The sequence below is a fragment of the Ctenopharyngodon idella genome, chromosome 10 (genome assembly GCF_019924925.1).
Source record: "Ctenopharyngodon idella isolate HZGC_01 chromosome 10, HZGC01, whole genome shotgun sequence".
NCBI classification, from domain to species: domain Eukaryota; kingdom Metazoa; phylum Chordata; class Actinopteri; order Cypriniformes; family Xenocyprididae; genus Ctenopharyngodon; species Ctenopharyngodon idella.
In genome coordinates this window covers 40,414,337-40,436,395 of record NC_067229.1, presented here as the reverse complement: position 1 = coordinate 40,436,395, position 22,059 = coordinate 40,414,337, and the positions used below count along the sequence as shown (strand labels likewise).

Sequence of the window (22,059 nt, the reverse complement as noted above, 5' to 3'; positions counted from 1 at the left end):
CTTAAAATTGTCCGCATGAAAGAAGTATTCCAATAACACCAAAAGAATTAAAACGATTTACTGATTTGTGCAAAAACAAATTATTAGTGAAACTATGTCCCTCTCCTTGGTGCAGTCATTTATTCTAAATATATAGCTACTTGAAAATAGTAGTGTAGAAAACATGCACATTTAGGCATAGTTTCCTTTGCTGTTGTGATAAACCTAGTGAATACTAAAGAAGACCATCGTCTCTGTGTGAACTGATTATTTTGTAGAAATCTGTATGAAACAACTGTGTGAGTGTGAGGGAATTAAAATAAATTGGTAAGGAAGTCAGAGTTGTGTTAATATATTTAATGTTTTGTTTATTATTTTTTTTTAAAATAAATAATTATGAGAAGTGCCCTTTTTTCCACTTGAGCCCCTGCCCCCCACAATGTCTGTGCACATCCCTGTTGGGGGACGTTATTTGGTGGACCTTAAGGGAACATTCAGGACGTTCTGGGAATGTTTAGGGGACTGTTACTTTAGGACGCTCTGTTAACTTCCCAAACTTCCTCTTTGTAAAGTTCTCGCGCGACCATAAAATAACCAAAATAGAACGTCCCCCTAAAGTCATATAAGGAACCTTGAACTGCCGCACTTTCATTACCAAAAGAGGACATTTTAGGAATTCATTAAAGAATCCCTTCTTTCTCGTTTATTTAATTCTGACATAATATGCGACCACAGATGTTTTTCGTGACTTTTCTCACTGTGAACGTATGTATCGGCAATTAGCTAGGTAGCAACATTGATGCTCATCAAGTCATTTTAATGAGGGGATTTTAAGGCTTCGTGTCGGGGAAAAATAAGTTAATTAAGTGAGTAAGGACTGCCATCTTTCCTTATTTATGACCCTGTTTTGATGTAATGTAAATGGAGTTGAGGAGTGGGAGTCGACTCCAAAAAACCTGGACTCGTATAGGCTGCTAGCGTCTTTAAGAGAATGTTAATTCAACCTAACTATTTGTACTCAACCTAATTTTACTTTTATTTTGTTTTTCTTTTGACACGACCATATCATTAGCTTACGCGCATCATTATAATGTTCATGAGATTCTGTCAAAACAAACAAACATTTCAAAGTAAATCCATACCAATCCAATGTGTCACATAATTCTTGAAGAATTTATGTTGTGAATTCGTTAATTCTACACTTAAAAAAGAGCAGAAATGTATTGAGTTTTACGAAACGCGAAATCACTTGTCCTTCTTCGCTCCCTGTAGTTGCCGTTCTGACAGCGCGCTGCGCGGGTTTATGCTTCGCGGGAGCAGGCGCCTCACAATAACATTTCATTTTCTCAACGATATTCTCATCATTCAGATTGAAAAATGAGTTTATGGGTGGATAAATACAGACCAACGTCCTTGGCTAAACTCGACTACCACAAGGAACAAGCAAACCATCTGAAAAATCTGGTAAAATAGCATAAACTATATAGAAAGCGAACTAGTGTTTATGACAGACTCGAGTCACGTCAAATAACTAAACGTGAATTATATTTTACCAACATGTACATCATTGCGCTCTCTAGCTGTATAAATCATTTAATTTGCTTCTATACAATTGCAGTAACAATTAGTTTACAATAGCTGTGATATAAACTGAAGTGCGCTTCACATATTAATAATGTTGCCTAAAATGATTAATTAGATAATGCAATAGTCTCTCACGGTTTCATTATACAGGTCCAGTGTGGTGATTTTCCACACTTGTTGGTTTATGGACCGTCTGGTGCTGGTAAGAAAACACGGATCATGTGTCTGCTCAGAGAGTTGTATGGACCCGGTGTCGAGAAACTCAGGATTGAACACCAGTCCATCACGGTATTAAAAAACATCAGATGCTTTGAAAACCTACTAATTATATAGTTTACTACAGTATTAACTGTTAATGTTTGTCTCTTGTAGACTCCATCTAAAAAGAAGCTTGAAATCAACACTATTGCCAGCAACTATCATCTAGAGGTGAATCCAAGGTAATAAAAAAAACACTTTGTATATTTGGAGTCTTCACTAGCAGATCCCTCATGTCTGATCTGTTTTCCTCAGTGATGCTGGGAACAGTGACCGTGTGGTCATTCAGGAGCTGATAAAAACTGTCGCCCAGTCTCAGCAGATTCAGTCCAGTGCTCAAAGGGAGTTCAAAGGTTTGGCTTTGTTCTTTTTGGGTTAGATCATTAATCTGAATCAGCTGAACAGCTAAAAGCTGTGTTTGGATATGATAACCTTTTATTAATGATCCCGTACATTTACAACAATCATGGTAATGATAAATCTATTCACAGTGGTGCTGCTGACGGAGGTGGACCGTCTCACTAAAGATGCCCAGCATGCCTTGCGGCGTACGATGGAGAAGTACATGTCCACTTGTCGACTGATCCTTTGCTGTAACTCCACCTCAAAAGTGATTGGCCCCATCAGGAGCAGGTGTCTGGCCGTGAGAGTCCCCCTGCCAAGTGTGGAAGAGGTGCCATTGTAGAAAGAAATTAATACTTTTATTCAGCAAGGATGCATTAAGTTGATCAGAAGTGACAGTAAAGATGTTTACAATGTTATTCTATATAAATGCTGTTCTTTTGAACTTTCTATTGATCAAAGAATTCTGGAAAAATGTATCAAGGTTTCCACAAAAATATTAAGCAGCTCAACTGTTTTATGTTACTTGAGCACTAGATCAGCATATTAGAATGTTTTCTGGAGGATCATGTGACACTGAAGACTGGAGTAATAATGCTGAAAATTCTGTTTTGCATCACAGGAATAAATTACACTTTAAAACATATTTGTCATATTGTGAAGTAATATTACTGTTTTTGCTGTATTTTTGATAATATATTTTATATTAAATGGGTTTTGCCTTACATCTGAAAACAACCCAACCTTCTTTATCTTCTCAGGTGTGCAGTGTTCTGTCAGGCATTTGCAGGAAGGAGGGGCTGCTGCTTCCTCCTGAACTGGCCAGACAGATCGCTGAGAAATCTGGCCGTAACCTCCGTAAAGCCCTGCTGATGTGTGAAGCCTGCAGAGTTCAACAGTGAGAGTCTTCGCTTTAACCAGAATAAAGATACTGTGATATTTACCAGTGATAAATAAAAAATGAATGAATATACATATCTGAATGAATATACATAACTCACCTAAAGTGCATGCCAAACACATACAATGTATTTTATCTGTTCCCTATTTACTTTCCTGCAGGTATCCATTCTCTCCAGACCAGGACATCCCTGAGACAGACTGGGAGGTGTACCTCAGAGAGACTGCTAATGCTATAGTCAGCCAGCAAAGCCCTCAAAGGTCACAACATGCATAAATACAAGCAAAAATTTTTTAAAATCACCAGCTGTCTGCCAGTGCTGATGAAAACACAGGACCTAAAAAGCAATATACAGTCAAACCAAAAATTAAGACACTAGATATAATTTTTTTTTACTAGTGGGTGCAGGACACTATAGTTAATTTATGTGTGGATAGCAAAATAAAGTAAACTGTAACACATTATACCCAAAAATTCTTCATACAGTGGACTAACAGTAAAATTGATAAATTTGGGACCAATAATGATTCACTTTGACTTGACTATGTTTTGCTTAAGTGTTATCTGACATTATCAAAGATTTTTTTTTTTTTTGACACAGTTTAACTCAGAGTTCATATTTTATTACAATTTTTTTAAACTATAGCGAATAAACTGATAATGTGTGAAATGTTGAAGGTGTCTGAATGAATTTTGGTTTGACTGTATGTTAATAAATATTAACATTGATCTTTGTGAGCATGGCTTGTCAAAGTCCTTTTTAGGGCTATGGAAAAAAAAATCATTCACTTCTTTGGTAATTCAGCTATTTGATTTCTTTATATCATGATAACTTAATAATTAACTTAGGTTTATGTAGCCTGGTAAGTTTTTTTTATTTATTTATTTTTTTTTTTAAGCAGAATAATTGAGATGTTTGCAAATGGCTAAAAACTAAACTGTTTTAATTTTGCAGACTTTTGGAGGTTCGGGCACGATTGTATGAACTTCTAACTCACTGCATCCCACCAGAAGTCATCATGAAGGTACAGCTGCTTATTTTCAGCATATATAAATATTTTATACTGCGAAATCAATGTTAAATTACAGCTTGATTTGGTGCACAATCACTGCATCAACACTGTTTCTTTGCATTGGTATTCCAGGGCCTGGTGACAGAGTTGCTAAGTAACTGTGATGGACACCTGAAGGCCGAGGTGGCTCAGATGGCGGCGTACTATGAGCACAGACTGCAGCTAGGCAGCAAAGCAATCTACCACCTGGAGGCCTTTGTAGCTAAATTCATGGCCATCTACAAAAAGTTTATGGAAGATGGACTTGACAACTTTATGTTCTGAGCTATTGTAGCCTAAAATGAATAAGATATATTAGACAACTGTTTGTTTTTCATAATAAAAGCTATTTAAAATGTTTTTGGACTGTTATTGCTATTTTCTGTACCTCTTTGGGGAACTTGGAACTGTATGAAATTAGCAGAAAATTGACAACATAAAGCAAAAATATAAAGAAAACTGCACATGAATATTACAAAGCTCCAGAGATTTTTGAATTGTAGATATGACATAAAAAGGCTTAGATAAGTTACAGAAAATTATAAAAGTGCATGTAAATTAAAAGTAATAATAAAAAAGAGAATTAAACATCTTGACATTAATTTACTTTGGCAACATTTATTTAATATATCTGACAATGTATGACATCACCTATACTAACCATGGTAAGGTTCTCTTTAACCTTTTTTTTTTTATAACCCGTGTGCAAAAACCAAACCTGACTGAATAATGCAAATATCTTACTTTTTACAAATAAATAGTTTTTACATGATAATGCTGAAATTAAATAATTGGCTAGGTCTTCCTGGCGCATGTAGTGTTCATTGAGAAATACCACAGAGTTAAAAGCAGTGATACAGTATGTAGGTTGTCATAAACGAACCATTAAAACAAATAAATTAAAAGAATAAGAGTCCACTGGAACCATTTTCCTTCATTTTTTGGTGGCTATTTTGTGCCTCTTGACTGCGTAGTAGATAATAATGCACACTGTGATCAGCATGCAAGAGCTCACCAGAGAGAGAAAGCCAACAACAGGCTGCTTGGTGAGGATATAACGGCCAGAGCTGTGCACTGGAGCATGGGGACACTGTTGCTGAGATGTGTTTGCGGCAGGGAAGCCATTGTGGCGGATGATGTTTTTGTAATGGGCCAGTGAAGATTTCAGAATGACTTCCTCCTGCACGTGACCATACATGCCAAAGCCTGGGTCCCGCTGGTCGCTGAACGCGTATGCAAAATAGCCCTTCAGATTGACTCCATCTAGCGTATATGCTAAAAAACAAATCAGAGGTTAGAATACAAGTGAAGTGAACTCATGACGTACCTATAAAGCGAATTCAGATGACAAGGTAAATAAGGCCTTGCCAGTGTTTTGAGAATAGTAAACAAATATTTTTCCAAATCTCAGATGAAGAGCGGCTCGCTAGTTTTCGTAAGGTCAGCAAACTGTTTCCCTAGTTTTCTGTTTAATAATTAAACTGCTGCGTGTGGATGTGTGTGTACAGCTTGAGCTTTGCGCCTCTAAATAGAAACGGCATAGATTTGAGTCATCAGAACTTATCCAAGTGGGTTACTGTACTTGGAAACTTAAAAACTAACCTTAAACAATTAGATGTTGAAAAATTCAACATCTTTGACACCCAACCGATATTATAAGAATGTATGAAATATATAATCTGTAAAATATGTAATAAAATGACACTGAATAATACAAATAATGAGTTTGATTACACTTAATATAATTAATATTAATGATTTACATTTCCTTTAATTATAATTTTATTAAAATGTATATGCAATTTATAATAAAAGCACAAAATAGATAACCTAATTAGGAATAAATTATTAATATTAAAATTCATTATAATATAATATTCCTGTGCTTGTTTAATGTACAGTATTTGAACTATAATTTTAATTCAGTTAAGTGACTGAGACAGAGCTCTTGACAAAAGGCAAAAAAAAAATCAGGATCTGTATGAGCCACCCTATTGAAAGCCAACACATAACATTATATGGTTTCTTACCTTTCAAGGCCTCATTAATGTAATTGTAAAGGTAGTAGACACGCAAGCTATCCTTAAACCTAGCGGTGTCCTCTTGAACACCATTGGCCATCACATAAATGGGAACCCCTTTGTATCGTGAGTTAACCCAGTTCAGTGCCTTGCGAAGACCCCAGGGGACCACAGGAGAGTTGCGTCTTGGAGACATGATCCAGGTCACATCAGATATCAGCTGAACCTGCAACTTGTCCTTGAAGGTGTATTTGTCTTCCACTCCATCATATACCATTGAGGTAGTAAAATGGCTGATGGCGAAGAAATCGTAGGATCCTTTTACCAACAGTTGATCCTCTTTGCTGAACGTCGGTAAGTGGTAGTTGAAGAGATCGATATTGTTTCGCTGTTGGAGCCAGCTACGCATCACCGCTGGATAATCACCTCTACCGAAGATGGGCTCCGCAAACCAGCCGACTCGAAAGTCCAGGACTCGGTTTGCAGGTGCTACATCCTCCCTGCTGAATGAAAACGCAGGTTCGACCCAGTCCATATGAAGAACCAGTGATGCATTACCGCCTTGGGCTTTGCGAAACTCTCTATCGTAGATGTGCCAAGCTAACGCGTGTGCACGAAGCAGCTGGTGGCCCACAGTGTATTCAAGATCCTCTTCGTTAGGCTCATTCAGGGTGATCCAAAGTTTGACATGAGTTCCTAGTCGCTGGAAACACAACCTGGCATAGTCTGCAAAGCCCTGGACTGTCTCCTCGCTCTGCCAGCCCCCACCAGCCTCCATGGATGCCGGTAGACTGGATAGTTTCCCTGTGTGGTGCCAAAGGGTCACAACAGGTGTTACGTTAACCTTTTGCAGCTCACTGACAAAGCATTGGTAGTATCTTAGCAGTGTTTCGTTAGCATCAGACACCCGGCCTGTTGGGATGATGGAGGACCAGTTGAGGGAGAAGTGGAAGTGTGAGACTTGCATATGGCGCACATCAGACACCTGCTGGAGGATGATGCCGTAGTCGGCGCAGTGACGTGGCCTGTGCATAGGGGGCGCCTGCACACCAGGGACCTTTTTCAACTCTCCGTTACCAGATTTGTTCCATATATAAACGCTAGGGTCAGCAAACTGGGTAGGTGTAGTGTCAACCTTAAAACCGGATCAGAAGACATCCAGATATTAGATACAAAATTGTAAAAGTAAAAAAATAGAATAAATGCAAATTATGTTTATCAATGTTTGACAAAGGTCAAAGACTAAAGCTAAATGCATCAAATGATCTACACTGAATCTAAGTTCTATAAAAATGACCTTTGAATGGGACAAACAAGAACAATCAAGTAAGATTGATTTGCTGGGCTGCACTTTACAAAGTAAGGCTATTTTCTACTTTTTGATGAAATGTGTGCAGTTATTTGTAATCTGAAGTTAACTATCACAATTTGTTTATTTAAAAATGGACTATGTGCATTAATCAACATTCAAATATATGTAAATGTATCCAAATTAGCAAGAAAATATAATATATACACACACACACATATATATATATATATATATTGTGTGTAATAATATAAATAATATGAAATATTACTATAAAATATACATTATATATATATATATATATATATATATACAGTATATTATCATGCATATACACACACACATACAGTGCACAGCATAAATGAGTACACCCCCTCTGAAACTTCTGAAAGTCAGCAATTACTCAATTACTTAGAAGACATGTTAGGGTTCTTTAGAGATATAATGCAAGTCTGCTTAATCAATTACCAAAGAAGCATGTCAAAATTATTCAGGGAAATAAGATTTTCTTATCAAGGTAATAAAAAAAGTTACTAAATAAAACTAAATAAAAAAATTCTGGTGTAAGTTTAAGGCAATGTTTGATGAACAGGTAAGTATGTTGAACCAAAACATTTAAAGAGAAGTAATTTCTTGACAATTAAAAGTGTTATATAGCCCACTGAATCATTCTCAGACTTAATGCTGACAACAATGGAACCACTTGAGAGAGAACTGTCAGGAGACTTATTTCTTAGCACAAAAGAGGACAGTGCTACAAGAGGATTACCAAATCATTGTTTTAAGTGTGAAAATATAGCAAAAGTAACACAGAAATTCAAAAACAATGGACTTGTGACAAGGCCCCTAAAATAACCAGACCTTCATTTTAAGCTTTCGTTTTGTGATGAGGGATTTTTTTGCTAGACAAAGTGGTAGTAAAGCTCTTATATAGGGATGTATGAGTGCTGAAGGTGTGCTTTATCAATGCTGTCATGAATTCCCACACCACTGTGTAATTTAATACACAAACTTGAAACATAAGATGTTATCCTTTCCTCATTCCCTGCATTGTTGGACATTTTTTCAACATGACAATGAGGATATGCATTCTCCCAAGGTGAAAAACCTTCTGTGGACATGTATTGCACTCAATCTTAACACTCTTGAGCACCTGTGGATGATTCTGTAGAGACGAGTTGAGCAACAATCCCCATTAAAGATCAGGGCATTTAAGGAGCTCATCATCCAGGAGTTAAACAGGACAGATGTGACAATTTGTCATGAACTTGTACACTCCGTGCCAAGAAGGGTCAGAGCAGTATATTCAAAATTATGGAGGACATACTAAGTACTAGAATATTATACATTTGTTGAATTAAATCTAGGGTGTACTCATTTCTGCAATCCTTAATTTAAACAAAATTTGCTAATTTACTAATTTCTGGCTATTAACGAGATATATTTCTCAGTTTTTATTATGTATATGTTTAATACATTTTAGTTTTGCCATCTTTCCATGAATTGTATTAGTGATCATAAAGAAAATACATCTTTTGTATTTGTTCAGAGGGGGTGTACTCATTTATGCTGTGCACTGTATATATATATAATTATTAATAGTTTTATTTCATATTATATAATATGTAATCTAATAATAATCTATATTTTAGATAAATACATAAAAATTAAATAAATAAAAAATTATTTAATCATGACAACCAAGGGCAAGCTGTACCTGTATGGAGTTGGCAGCAACTCCCCAGGCAAAGTCACATGGAAAGACGCCCTGTGCAGGGCGGTTCTCAGGAAGCTGAGGGAAGCCATTCTTCTCTATTAGTTTGCTATAGAAAGTGGCAGATGTCTTCGGCTCTCTCTTAAGATCAGGAGTGTTGAAATCCACAAAAAATAGCCCCCGTCGTATTCCATATTCACGGTACCACTCATACCCGTCCAGCAGAGACCAGGCTGTGTAGCCAATCACATTTACTCTATCAAAGCGGATTGCTATAAAGAGAAAAAAAATTGTTGTTCATAATCACTAATTGTTGAAAATAGTAGTGCTAAATGATAGTTGGAACACATTGTAAATGTTTCTTTGAACATTAAAAGTTATTTTAATCTCAAAATGGCCATACAGTACAGTATACTGATTGATATGTTCATTCTATACTTATTTCATCAATCATCCTCAGTTCATGCATGTACCTTTCAGAGTCTCCATAATAAAGCGCTTCAGGTAATACATATGCTTGGCATCCTTTGTTTTCGTGTTGCCACTTCCATACCATCCGCTTTCCACTACAAAGATGGGAGGATTGTTGTACTCCGCACGGACCCAGTACAGCAGCATTCTCAGACCTAGGTCTTCTGTCTGGCCAAAGCGCAGACTGTCATTGATCAGCTGAAAACTAAGAGCAGGTCCGTGAGACAGGGCAAAGAAGTCCGCTGTTCCATTAACATACACACTCTCAGCCTCTGTGAAGGATGGCAGTCTGTGGGTCAAATTGTGTTTCATGCAGGGTGGATAGTCTCCATCCACGAACAACGGACGGGCGAACCAGCCAAGCACGAAGTCCAGAGAACACTGGCAGGCTTTGCGGTTCTCCTGCCTGGTTCTGCTAGGCTTGATCCAATGGGAGGCCAGAGCCATGGACACTAGCCCACCCTGACTGGAACGATACCGCTCGTCATACAAGTGCCAGGCTGCAGCATGAGCCTAGACGGCAAACACAGGCCCAAAAGAAAATATATGACTATACATTATATTTGAAAAACATATACTGTATACAGCACTTTGAACTATAAAAATTGAACCAACATAATAATAAAAAATATTAAAAAAGTTAACAATATCATCCTAGCCTTGAAGTTTTTTTTTTTTATGTAATTTAAAAAACAACATCATTTTTATGTTTGTAAATTTTGTTTATTTATATAATATAAATACCGGCCACTTTATTAGGTAAACCTGTTCAACTGCTCTAACACAAATATCTAATCAGCCAATCACATGGCAGAAACACAATGCATTTAGGCATGTAGACATGGTCAAGACAATCTGCTGAAGGTTGTTGTTGCCAGACAGGGTGGTCAGAGTATTTCAGAAACTGCTGATCTACTGGGATTTTCACACACAACCATCTCTAGGGTTTACAGAGAATGGTCCGAAAAAGAGAAAATATCCAGTGAGCGGCAGTTCTGAGGGCAAAAATGCCTTGATGATGCTAGAGGTCAGAGGAGAATGGCCAGACTGGTTCAAGCTTATAGAAAGGCAAAAGTAACTCAAATAACCACTCAATACAACCAAGGTATGAAGAAGAGAATCTCTGAATGCACAACATGTCAAACCTTGAAGCAGATGGGCTACAGCAGACACCGGGTGCCACTCCTGTCAGCTAAGAGCAGGAAACTGAGGTTACAATTCAGATGGGCTCACCAAAATTGGAAAATAGAAGATTGGAAAAACGTTGTCTGGTCTCATGAGTCTCTATTTCTGCTGCGACATTCAGATGGTAGGGTCAGAATTTGGCGTAACAGCAAGAAAGCATGGATCCATCCTGCCTTGTATCAATGGTTCAGGCTGCTGCTGCTGGTGTAATGGTGTGGGAGATAATTTTTTGGCACACTTTGGGCTCCTAAGTACCAACTGAGCATCGTTTAAACGCCATAGCCTACCTGAGTATTGTTGTTGACCGTGTCTTTCCCTTTATGACTACAGTGTACCCATCCTCTGATGGCTACTTCTAGTAGAATAATGTGCCATAACACAAAGCTCAAATCATCTCAAACTGGTTTCTTGAACACAAACGGCCTCCACAGTTCTCAATCCAATAGTGCACCTTTGCAATATAGACCAAAATTTCTGAGAAATGTTTTCAGCACCTTGCTGAATCTATGCTACAAATGAAGGCAAATATGAAGGCAAAAGGGGGTCAAAGGTGTAGCTAATAAAGTGGCCGTGAGTGTGTGTGTGTGTGTGTGTATATATATTACTGAAAATATGTGAATTGTTGAATGTAATGCTAAATGATATATAATTAATTTTGTCTGCACTCATTTTTGTATCTGTACATTTGTTTATTAAATAAACAAATAACTTAAACATTTGTATATGTGGCTCTAATTACCTTCAGAAGATTGTGTCCCACTCTGAAAGGCAAATCGGAGTCATTTTTGATACCAGGTGCCACAACCCCAGTTCCATATCCATGCCAGGCCACAACAAAAGGATTGTCAATGGTAATCCAAAATTTCACATCCGATCCAAATGTTTTAAAACAAAAATCTGCATATTCTCTGAATAGTTCTACCATAACCGAATTGCTCCAGCCTCCAAAAAGGGTTTGCAAACTGTCTGGCAGGTCCCAGTGATATAAAGTCACAACAGGCTGCACTTTAATATCCTTCAAACCTCGAATTAGACTTTTATAATATTCCACACCTTTTTCATTGTAACTTTCTTTGGTGCCGTTGGAGAAAATGCGTGGCCAGGACAGAGAAAACCGGTAGTGACTGACTCCAAGTTGCTGCAGGGCTCGGAGGTCTCCCGGGATGTTGTGATAACTGTCACTGCCCACGTCGCCTCTGGACACACGGGTCCCTCCGCGAGTAAAAGTGTCCCAGATAGACTTACCCTTCCCGTCTTTTTCCCAGGCTCCCTCAACTGAATATGCAGCGGTGCCGACAGCCCACATAAACTTGTCAGGGAAAATGTCATAAAGGAAGGCTTTGTCACCGGGATATGGAAGTTTGCTAAATCTATCCCATGTGTGCAGTCCTGCGCCTGGATCAGCTGCTGTCCACTGTAGCTGACTGAACAATACGAGCGCCAAAACAATCCATGCAACTGTCATGGTGTCAGAGAACTGGACAGCTTTCCTAATGTTAAACAAGTGAGTCGTGTCCCTTACCTCACTCCGAGTTGCTTGCAACTGCGGTATAACGCACCTGGCCCCATCTGGTCCCGTTTTTTGTCCTCTCAGGAAATCTATCAATTATTACCCAGGCACTTGACGGGTAAATAGGTATCCAAGCGCTGTGCAATTCCAGCCTCCATAATAACACATTTCCTCCTGCTAGTGTATGATAGGGCAAATATGATTATAAAACAACAAAAAAACAATTTCATTTCTCCAGTGGCTCTAAATGACAAATGAATATCTTTTAAGACTGAAAAACCTATATGAATAAATCATATATTACATGAATACTGATCACCTAGTTATCCAGTAATCCAAATAGGTTATTCAATGACTTTCAATGACAAAAACAATTTATGAATGAAATACAGTACATTACATTAATGTTAACAGCCCATACTTTGTAAAATGTATTAGAAAATACATAAACAGAATTTTAAAAATCCTTCATACAGTCAGTTCTTATCTATATAATTTTGTTTTGGATGCTTTTGCACAGATTAAACTGCATGTTGTGGAAGTGCTTCAAACAGGTGTGTTTTTAATAGCTAGACCTTGATTACGTAATAAAATCAACATTTTACGATATGCAGTATGATAATATAATGTAATATGTAGTAGGAAACAGATTTGTGCATTTAATTGAATTACATGTGTAATATATCAGAATACATATATGAAAAAGTATCTCCATCTGGAAGGCTAATGGTAATGTCCTGAACGGACCCAGAAGGAAAAATTGCCATTGTAATACATTAATGCCAATAATATGTTCCCCGAGATTGTTTTATTAGCTTTAAACCAGCCATTGGGGCCCCTGAAGGGGCCATGTTCACGTTATCTGGGCTATTTGCCTGTCTGACTCAAGCAAAACATCAATATAACAGTAGCATTGACCACACAGTGAATTCATTGAAATAATTTATTACTTCGATAAGCATGAAATTATCTTTATTGCAACTATCTGCTGCTCTCTATAATCACACAATATTTTTTTTTCAATACCTAAATATCACAAAATATTATTTCTCAACACACATCCATGTGAGGGAAAATCAATGGTGTGAGTCTTGTGTTCCCCCGCAGGGCTTGTTTGTCAGTCACCTATTAAAGGTCAGTTTTATTTGAATTTATGTTGGATGGTGATGCATGATGTATTTTCCATTTCACAGTGAATTGCATTAATGTGTTCCACTGTCATTAAAGCTTATAGTTAAATTTATTTCATCCCATATAGATGAATTATAAATAGAGATGACTGGATAGAAAGAGAACACAGAAGAGGAGAAAGAGGGCAAACAAATCCAAACAGTGCTATGCATAATGTAAATGTATGATGCTTTCAGCTGGAATAAAAACAATACACTCACTGAGCATTGAACTTACTTAAATATTGAAGAGAAATGCATGTTCGTGTATAAAATGTGTCAGGTCTTCCTCTGTATGGGGTGGTGGTAATATCCAAAGGTTGTTCATGAGGTGAAGAATCAATGGGATCACTTTTGTGCCTAGATCAAAGGCAAGTTGATCCAACAGGACTGTCCCTGAAATAAAAGTTGCTTTGGTTGAGACAATGTCTGCTAAATGACTATTACTACTAACAGAGCTTGAAGACATCCCAGTTATATTTTTATCGTAAATCACATCATTTTGCACTGTGCGGCAAACAAGTGATCCATACTTTCTTTCATTTAATAATAAAATGAAAAGGTTCTTGACAAAATAAAACTGAACAGAACAAAATCCTCAGCATAAGAAACACAATTTAGACTGGTAATGCAAACTAGACTGAACAGCTTAAACTATAGTGAACTTAGAATTTAAGACCTTTGGTAACCCTTTTGTTTAGTTCTTGTTGTTTGCCTTTCATAAACTGAAGCATAAGAGAGGGTTTTAAAATCCAGCTTTTATAACCCCTACTTATTTGAATGCCTAGCAACATACCTCACACATTATTTCTGCTCTTCAAATCTCGACTCACAGTCAGTAAAAGAAAAGAACTGTACTCGGGTTGACAATTTCACCATTACAATCACCTTATTTTTAATAAAATATATTTTTATAAATATATATTCATAGTTTTATAAACATTTATTTATAGATAAATATTTTATATTTATTTATTTATTCTTTATTTCACAAACATTTATAATTTTTTTAAAAGTGCAAATATTCAGAGATGTCTCTCAATTATTATGTCAAAAAATGGCATTATACATATATATATATATACACAATACACACACACACACACACACACACAATAATTTAAAACAAAAATAAAATGAATGAAATAGTAAATTTGTGTTACATTCTAGTGATTGTCTCCATTTAATTTCAATGTAAAAAAAAAAAACAGGTGAAGTTGTGGAACCTGTGTTGTCACTGCTTGACTTGTCATGTAAAATACTGTACACAACTGCATTTTCAACTCGTGCTAAAAGGGGGAAAAGAGATCATTACCTTACCTTATGCTAATACGTCACATCCGTACTGTTTTGCTGAGCCACGCCCACACGTGATCGATGCTAATTAGGTCGCGCCAATTAAGGCGTGAACTAAGGGAGATCATAAATATTCAGGAAGGCCTTTGCTAATGATCATACCACAATGGAAGAGTTTCTCATCCCACCTTACAACTGTGGAGGGTATCCTGGCTATTTCCCCTTTTATCCCGGCAACGCGAAATTTAAACACCAAAACTGGAATAAAAAGGGAAACAATTTGTATGTTGCGCCAGATGCCCCCGACTATTTTGATGTTTATAAACGCGCGCAGTTAAAAGCGATATTATCTCAGGTGAACCCGAACCTGACCCCGCGCCTCCGCAAGGCCAACACTAGAGAGTTCGGTGTGCAGGTAAACCCAAAGGTAGATGCTACTGTCCAGTGCTCACTCGGCCCCAAAACGTTGTTTTATCGCGGTGATAAATGGGACTCACCGAGGACGCCGTCCATCAGCCCCCTGAAAGACACTCTGCCCAGCACACCTGTCAACTCCGTACGCTTCTCCCGTCCCGTCGCCATCTACTCCCCCGTCTTCGACCGCAGGATTTTCTCCTTATCCACGACTGCCGGTGAAAGTAAGGACGATGGAGGGGATGAGAGCAAGAAGACAGACAGTGAGACGGACGACGACGAGGAGTGTAAACAGGATGAAACCACGCGCAACGAATCACGGCAGGAGAAGTCGTTGATTCAGCGAAATAAACGGTCTAACTTTCAGGTGTGTTAAGGGGGGAAAGGTTTACCATGGCAACCACAGTTTCTGCAGTGAAGTTAGGTGACTTTTAGGCTAGTAATTAATCGTAGGTAGTCAGGTTTTACTTAACTTATTTTATTCAACTTGAAACTCACAATATTTAAAACGTTTTCTTTTACGTCCCCCTCCCTCCTTAACTGAACAAATGAATATGTAATGAGGTAAACCCTGAAGCAGTTTGATTGGTTGTCGCTTCCTTAATTACCAGTGTGTACACGGAGGTTTTTTTTTTTTTTTTTTTTTTTTTAAATTCTAACAATTTATTCTTATTTAGTTTCTGGAGCAGAAATATGGATTTTATCACTGCAGTAAGTGCAATATTCGATGGGAAAGTGCATTTGTGTGGTGCATCTCGGGAACTTCCAAGGTAAATTCCAGTGACTTTTTAAAAACTCAAAAATTTAAAGGGATCGTTCACTCAAATGAAAATTCTGCCATTTACTCACCTTCAAGTAGTTCTAAACCTGTATGAATTTCTTTTGTTCTGCTGAACAAAGGAACATATTTGGAAGAATGGCGAGATATCTGTTTGGTTACTGACATAGTATTTTTACTATGGTAGTCAATGGGGGCGAGATCTGTTTGATTACTGACACTCTTCCAAATGTCTTCCTTTGTGTTCAGCAGAACAAAATTCATACAGATTTGAAACTACTAGAGGGTGAGTAGATGACAATTTTCATTTTTGGGTGAACTATCCCTTTTAAACTTAAGGTTTAAACCTAATTAAATGCCATCATTCCCACAGGTGTACTTCAAACAGCACTGCAGAAAGTGCCAGGCTGGACTGAATCCATATAGGGTTGAATCCATTCAATGCCAGGTATGAGTTGATCGTAACTGTGTGCATTTTTAAAGCTGTTTGTGCAGTTTGACCGTTCCGTTTCACCAGGTTTGCTGCAAGACTCGCTGCTGCTGTGAACGGAAGCAGAGGCACATTGACCTGCGCCGTCCTCACCGTCAGGATCTGTGTGGCCGCTGCAAGGGAAAAGGCCTTTCCTGTGACACCATCTACAGTTTCAAGTACATAGTCTAAATGTTCAGGTGTATAATGATGCGTTTTAGAATCTACATTGGTGGCCCGAGTGACATTGGGTGGGATGTTGTGTTTTTGTATTCCTATACATGTGTAAATTTATAAACTAAAAGTATTGCAGCATAATACCAGTGTCTGTGTGAATGTTTCTGCTTTGTGAAGGACTTGGTTCACCTAAAAATGAAAATGGTTATGTACTTGCCTTCATTTTGTTCCAAACTTGTGTTCTGCAGAAGAACATTATACAAGATATGACAAATGTTTCAACCGTTTTTGCCATGCAATGAGTTATTGGGGTTCAAAACACCACTTTCATTATGGAAATTCAGATCTTTCTGGAAATCTTGTTCCACAGAAGGTTTTTTTTTTTTTTTTTTTTTTTAAATGCAATGCATTAAGGCAATTTTTGCTCAAGATTATGCATGCATGAAACCCTACATTATGAATAAGTGACCTATGCAAACTTTTTTTTTTTTTTTTTTTTTTTTAATATTGAAATGAACAGCAAACTGGAGAATCTCAACATGAAGAAAGCACAATTTATTTCACAAAAGCTTTAAGTATTTACATAGTGGAAGGGGGGGGGGGGGAGAAAAAAAATCTCAGATACTTTACAATGTGCAATCTGTCTAGGCATGCACTAGTGACAAAGACTAATCTCCATGTGATGCCTCCCTTTTCCACTTTATACAAATAACATTTTAATAAAATACAACTTTCAATAAATACAACTCAAAAGTAAATACAATGATGCATGCTTGGCAACTTGAATCGACAAAGAACAATTTCAAAAACTATGTTCAACACACTGATTTCTTAAATACAAATTTAGTCTAAAGGTGAGCCTGTGTATGGCAGAGCGCAGGATGTCGATTGAAAAACAGCCAAACAATCTTGTATCAGCACTTGAAGTAGAATCAGCTTCAGCAGTAGCTTAGTTGTACGAACAAATCGCTGAATGTCAGCCTGTTTGCGTGTGTCTGTGCAGGTGCGGAGGCTGATATTTAGCGGTACGCAAGTGATGGACAGGTTCACAAAGACACAACCTCTCCGCTTTAAACAGCTACAAGTATTGTGATAAAGACCGAAGACGTACACATAGTATCCTTTGTCCTTCCTTCAGTTGTGCGGCATGTCCTGTTCGCTTTTAAAGACATTCTTGAACAGTTACAGTAGAAAGGCATCCGTTTCAATGATCCATCATTGCACATTCCCCATGTTAACAAACAAACCAAGCAGAAGTTCTCACTCGGGTGCTTCCTTTCCAAAAATGCAGCATTTCTCAGTAGCAAACAGGATTTTTTTTCTCCTCATGATTTACGACACGAAACGTCAACATAGTGCAATAATTAAAAGATGCGTTTGAGTGACTCAATCTAAGGAATCTCGCAAGAGCAGCTCCGTTTCTCCGTTATTGCTGCACATTTGAGGACCTGAGGACACACTCACTCTCAGGAGCCCCTTCCTATTTAGTACAGTCAAGGATGCTCGTGCAAGTTTCCCTAAGAAGGGCACAAGTTTATGAGTTACACCCTCAAAAGGGCGGCAGCACTCCCAAACGTCACACTGGATCTGGCCTGGAGCGGGTGGCAGGAGTGGAGGATCGCGGGATGAGGGCTGGCGCAGGAGAGGTTGGGTGACTATGGAGGGATCCAGTGGTCGGGGGGTCCAGGCCAGGGATGGTCTGGGGTGCCGCAGGCTTCCTGTCAGAGACTCACGCCGGACACGCTGGAGTCTAGGAGGCTGGATGAGATCACCTGGTACCCCTGAGCGCGGCGGATCATGTCCCGGATCTCTCCGTTGAGCTCCATGATCTTTGTGCAGACCTCGGACATGTCCTTGTTTGAGCCAACCAGTGCGAAGGTGCCAGTCTGGCCCAGAGTCTGGTGCCGGAAGTAGACGTTGAGGAGAGTCTGGATCTCGTCCTCTGAGCCGCCCCCAAAAATGTCATTTGGCCACATTCGTCTAAAAAGGAGAGGAAAGTTATATAACAGTACTAAAATTTCAATACCAGTAAAATGTCATGCATCTCAATACTAATTTCAACACCACAGCAAAAACTTACATGCTATTAAACACGCCAGTGCTATTGTTAGCAAAAATGAAAACATTTTCAGTAACTGAAATAAAAATACATACTAAACTAAATACATTTTCATAACTCCAAATCTAACTACTAAAATAAAATTAAAATAAATTTGTTTTTGATACATGGTATATGAAAATTAAGACATTTACAACCCACCCACATTAAACATAAATATTACAATAAATAATGTAGCAATAACACTAGACTTTGCGGTAACACTTTACAATAAGGTTCATTAGTTAACATTAGTTAACTACATTAGTTAACATGAACTAATAATGAACTGCACTTCTACAGCATTTATTAATCTTTGTTAATGTTAATTTCAACATTTACTAATACATTATTAAAATCTTGTTAACATTAGTTAATGCACTGTGAACTAACACGAACAAACAATGAACAACTGTATTTTCATTAACTAACGTTAACAAAGATTAGTAAATACAGTAACAAATGTATTACTCATGGTTAGTTCATGTTAGTTAATACATTAACTAATGTTTAACTAATGAACCTTATTGTAAAGTGTTACCGACTTTGCTTTAAAACATAACATTGTTAAAATTAAAAATATTTTTATAAATGCTACCAGTTTGTGCATTGACTTCATCAATCTTAAAATACTGAAAATTAACTAAAATACAAACTAAAAACTAATGATAGAGTGAAAACTAACTAAAACTAAATTGAGAAGACACATTGATAAATAGTATAGAAGTAAATCTAAGTTAAAAATTCTAAACTATAATAATCTTGGAACACACTCTATTAATATTAAACATCTGAAAAATGCACAAAACCATATGTTTTTATTGTTGAGTGTGTGCAAAGTATTTTAGATTTTATTTCTTCATGCTTGTCTTTACTGCCTAATTAATAGTGTTTTGTCTCTCCCTAGTGGTGACATAGCTCACCTGCACTCTTGAGTGTAGCGGATGGCCATAGAGAACTCGTTGTTATTCAAGCACTCCAGGATGGCCTGTACAGCTGCCTCAGAGCTGGGGAAGATGGGCTGGGAGCCGTGCCTTTGCCGGTCCTCTAGATCACCAGCTAATGAGGCTTCAGCTAGCCGCAGGCAATTTTTCAGATCGCTCAATTCCCGAGACATGTTCCACAGCTACAGATTGAGAGCACATGATCAACATTAACATTACAAGTCAACCAGCTAGTGGCTCATTTATATATATATATATATATATATATATATATATATATTATATATATATAGTAAGCCAAACTAATATCTTTTGCTCAATCAATAAAGTTTTCTCTATAGTTTCTCAAATATGCATTACATTACATATATGTTTGTTTGTTTGTTTTGCTGGCTGATACGATTTGATTTACTATTTAAATTCTACAAAGTTTATTTAGATTTAATTCAGGCTCATTTAAATAATGTTCACATTACAGAACATATTAGAATCAATTCTAATTCAAATTAAATGTGTATCAGTGGGGTCACAGGTGTATTGTGTACCTCTGGCACAGAGCTGATGGTGTTCACTTGTCCTATGAGTTTACAATAGGACTGAAACAGCAGAAGGAGCTGGAAGTGAAGTTTGTACAGTCGCTGACACAACTCCAATTGCTGTGGACGATACAAATACATTGGTAACATGATATAATAAGGGAATCACACATATGAACAGCCACAGAGAAGAAAAACAAACAAACAAAAAAACAACAACTCAAACTTCCATCACTGAGTGTGTTTATATGCACAAAAAATGTTCATAACAATCAAAAATTAATTTGTTTTAAGAAAACCATGTGTACATTTTAAAGTGATTTATTACTTCTGCTATCTTGAAGAACACTTTACATGATCTTAAAAGTGTTCTTACTAAGCATTTCACTAAGCTTGAGTAAAATCATGCATGTAAACACACTCGCTTGCAGGTAAACTGAACTGAATTTATGTACTAAACTATAAAGCTGTAAACACAGATCACTCACTCTAACAGATGAACAAGAAAGAGAACAGTTCTTAGTTTCAAAACTTACAGCCAGAGTTTCCATTTGCTGCAGAGTAAGCATGTCATAAAAGAGGAAAGAGTTGAGAAGGGAGAAACAGACAGCATTAATACCCAGCATGCAATCTGTGAGACTGAATATGCGCCACTGTGCTCAGAAATCCCATCCACATAATTAGAAGATTAGTGCCAGTCACATTCAACATTCAACCCATATAAATCATGCAGAGGAAGACAAGAAGAAGGCGCACAGAGTGAGGAAATATTACATAAATGTTGCATTGCATACACTACTGTTTAAAAGTTTGGGGTCAGTACGATTTTTAAAAGAAACAAATGCTTCTATTCAGCAGGGATGCATTAAATTGTCCAAAAGTGACAGTAAAGACATTTATAATGTTACAAAAGACTTATTTTTCAAATAAATGCTGTTTTTGAACTTTTGAACTTTCTATTTATCAAAGAATCCTGGAGGAAATAATTTATCATAGTTTACACAAAAATATTAAGCAGCACAACTGTTTACAACATTAATAATAAAAAGAAATGATTTTTTTAAGCGGCAAATCAGCATATTAGAATGATTTCTGAAGGATCATATGACTGAAGACTGGAGTAATGATGCTGAAAATACAGCTTTACCATCTGAAGTAGCTTTACCAATATGGAGTACCACAAGGCTCAGTACTAGGACCGTTACTGTTCACTCTGTACATGCTACCCTTGGGAGATATCATTAGGAAGCATGGCGTTAGTTTTCACTGTTACGCTGATGATACTCAGCTCTATATTTCTTCGCGCCCTGACGAAACTTACCAATTCACAAAATTAACGGAGTGCATAGCTGATATAAAAAATTGGATGACCAGTAATTTCCTACTACTAAATTCAGAAAAAACAGAGATTCTAATTTTTGGACCAAAAACTTCTTCACGTAATAACCTAGAATATTGTCTAACACTTGATGGCTGCTCTGTTAAGTCTTCGTCGTCAGTTAGGAACCTAGGTGTGCTCTTTGATACCAATCTTTCATTTGAAGGCCATGTTACTAGCATCTGTAAAACCGCATTCTTCCATCTTAAAAATATATCTAAACTACGACATATGCTCTCAATGAAAAATGCAGAACAGTTAGTTCATGCGTTCATGACCTCAAGGCTAGATTACTGTAACGCTCTACTGGGTGGTTGTTCTGCTCGCCTGATAAATAAACTACAGCTCGTACAAAATGCAGCAGCTAGAGTTCTTACTAGAACCAGGAAGTATGACCATATTAGCCCAGTTCTGTCAACACTGCATTGGCTTCCTGTTAAACATCGTATAGATTTTAAAATCTTGCTAATTACT

The 22,059-nt window shown here is 37.3% G+C and overlaps 4 protein-coding genes across 14 annotated transcripts in view; 2 read left to right on the top strand and 2 right to left on the bottom strand.

Annotated features, from left to right (window-relative positions):
• The first annotated feature begins 609 nt into the window (after positions 1–609).
• rfc3 (replication factor C (activator 1) 3) lies at positions 610–4,476 on the top strand. Of its 2 annotated transcripts, none has more exons than XM_051910758.1 (9): positions 610–845; positions 1,714–1,851; positions 1,936–2,003; positions 2,077–2,174; positions 2,313–2,494; positions 2,925–3,061; positions 3,226–3,324; positions 4,020–4,089; positions 4,210–4,476. In XM_051910758.1, the coding sequence occupies exons 2-9, from the start codon at positions 1,783–1,785 to the stop codon at positions 4,399–4,401; spliced, it is 915 nt and encodes a 304-aa protein (XP_051766718.1). In that variant the 5' UTR covers positions 610–845; positions 1,714–1,782; the 3' UTR covers positions 4,402–4,476. The 2 variants fall into 2 exon arrangements, with proteins under 2 accessions (XP_051766718.1, XP_051766717.1); XM_051910757.1 differs by lacking the exon at positions 610–845 and adding an exon at positions 1,210–1,443.
• Positions 4,477–4,714: 238 nt separating this feature from the next.
• kl (klotho) lies at positions 4,715–12,521 on the bottom strand. Its single transcript, XM_051910756.1, has 5 exons — positions 11,556–12,521; positions 9,634–10,144; positions 9,164–9,432; positions 6,147–7,272; positions 4,715–5,391 (listed from the first exon to the last, which is right to left on the bottom strand). The coding sequence occupies exons 1-5, from the start codon at positions 12,279–12,281 to the stop codon at positions 5,051–5,053; spliced, it is 2,973 nt and encodes a 990-aa protein (XP_051766716.1). The 5' UTR covers positions 12,282–12,521; the 3' UTR covers positions 4,715–5,050.
• A 2,415-nt stretch (positions 12,522–14,936) lies between these two features.
• On the top strand, positions 14,937–16,754 carry zar1l (zygote arrest 1-like). Its single transcript, XM_051909429.1, has 4 exons — positions 14,937–15,572; positions 15,883–15,975; positions 16,357–16,431; positions 16,501–16,754. Exons 1-4 carry the CDS (start codon positions 14,958–14,960, stop codon positions 16,642–16,644), a joined length of 927 nt encoding a protein of 308 aa, XP_051765389.1. The 5' UTR covers positions 14,937–14,957; the 3' UTR covers positions 16,645–16,754.
• Positions 16,755–17,165: 411 nt separating this feature from the next.
• fryb (furry homolog b (Drosophila)) overlaps positions 17,166–22,059 on the bottom strand; it is a 64,323-nt gene continuing 59,429 nt past the window's right edge. For 8 of the 10 annotated variants that reach the window (XM_051909424.1, XM_051909426.1, XM_051909417.1 and 5 more), the window contains 4 exons: positions 20,744–20,761; positions 20,217–20,327; positions 19,651–19,853; positions 17,166–18,609 (listed from right to left, as the gene is read on the bottom strand). In XM_051909424.1, coding sequence (XP_051765384.1) covers positions 18,351–18,609; positions 19,651–19,853; positions 20,217–20,327; positions 20,744–20,761 — 591 coding nt within the window. In that variant the 3' untranslated portion in view covers positions 17,166–18,350. The remainder of the gene's footprint in view (positions 18,610–19,650; positions 19,854–20,216; positions 20,328–20,743; positions 20,762–22,059) is intronic. The other 2 variants (XM_051909419.1, XM_051909428.1) reach the window with 1 other exon arrangement.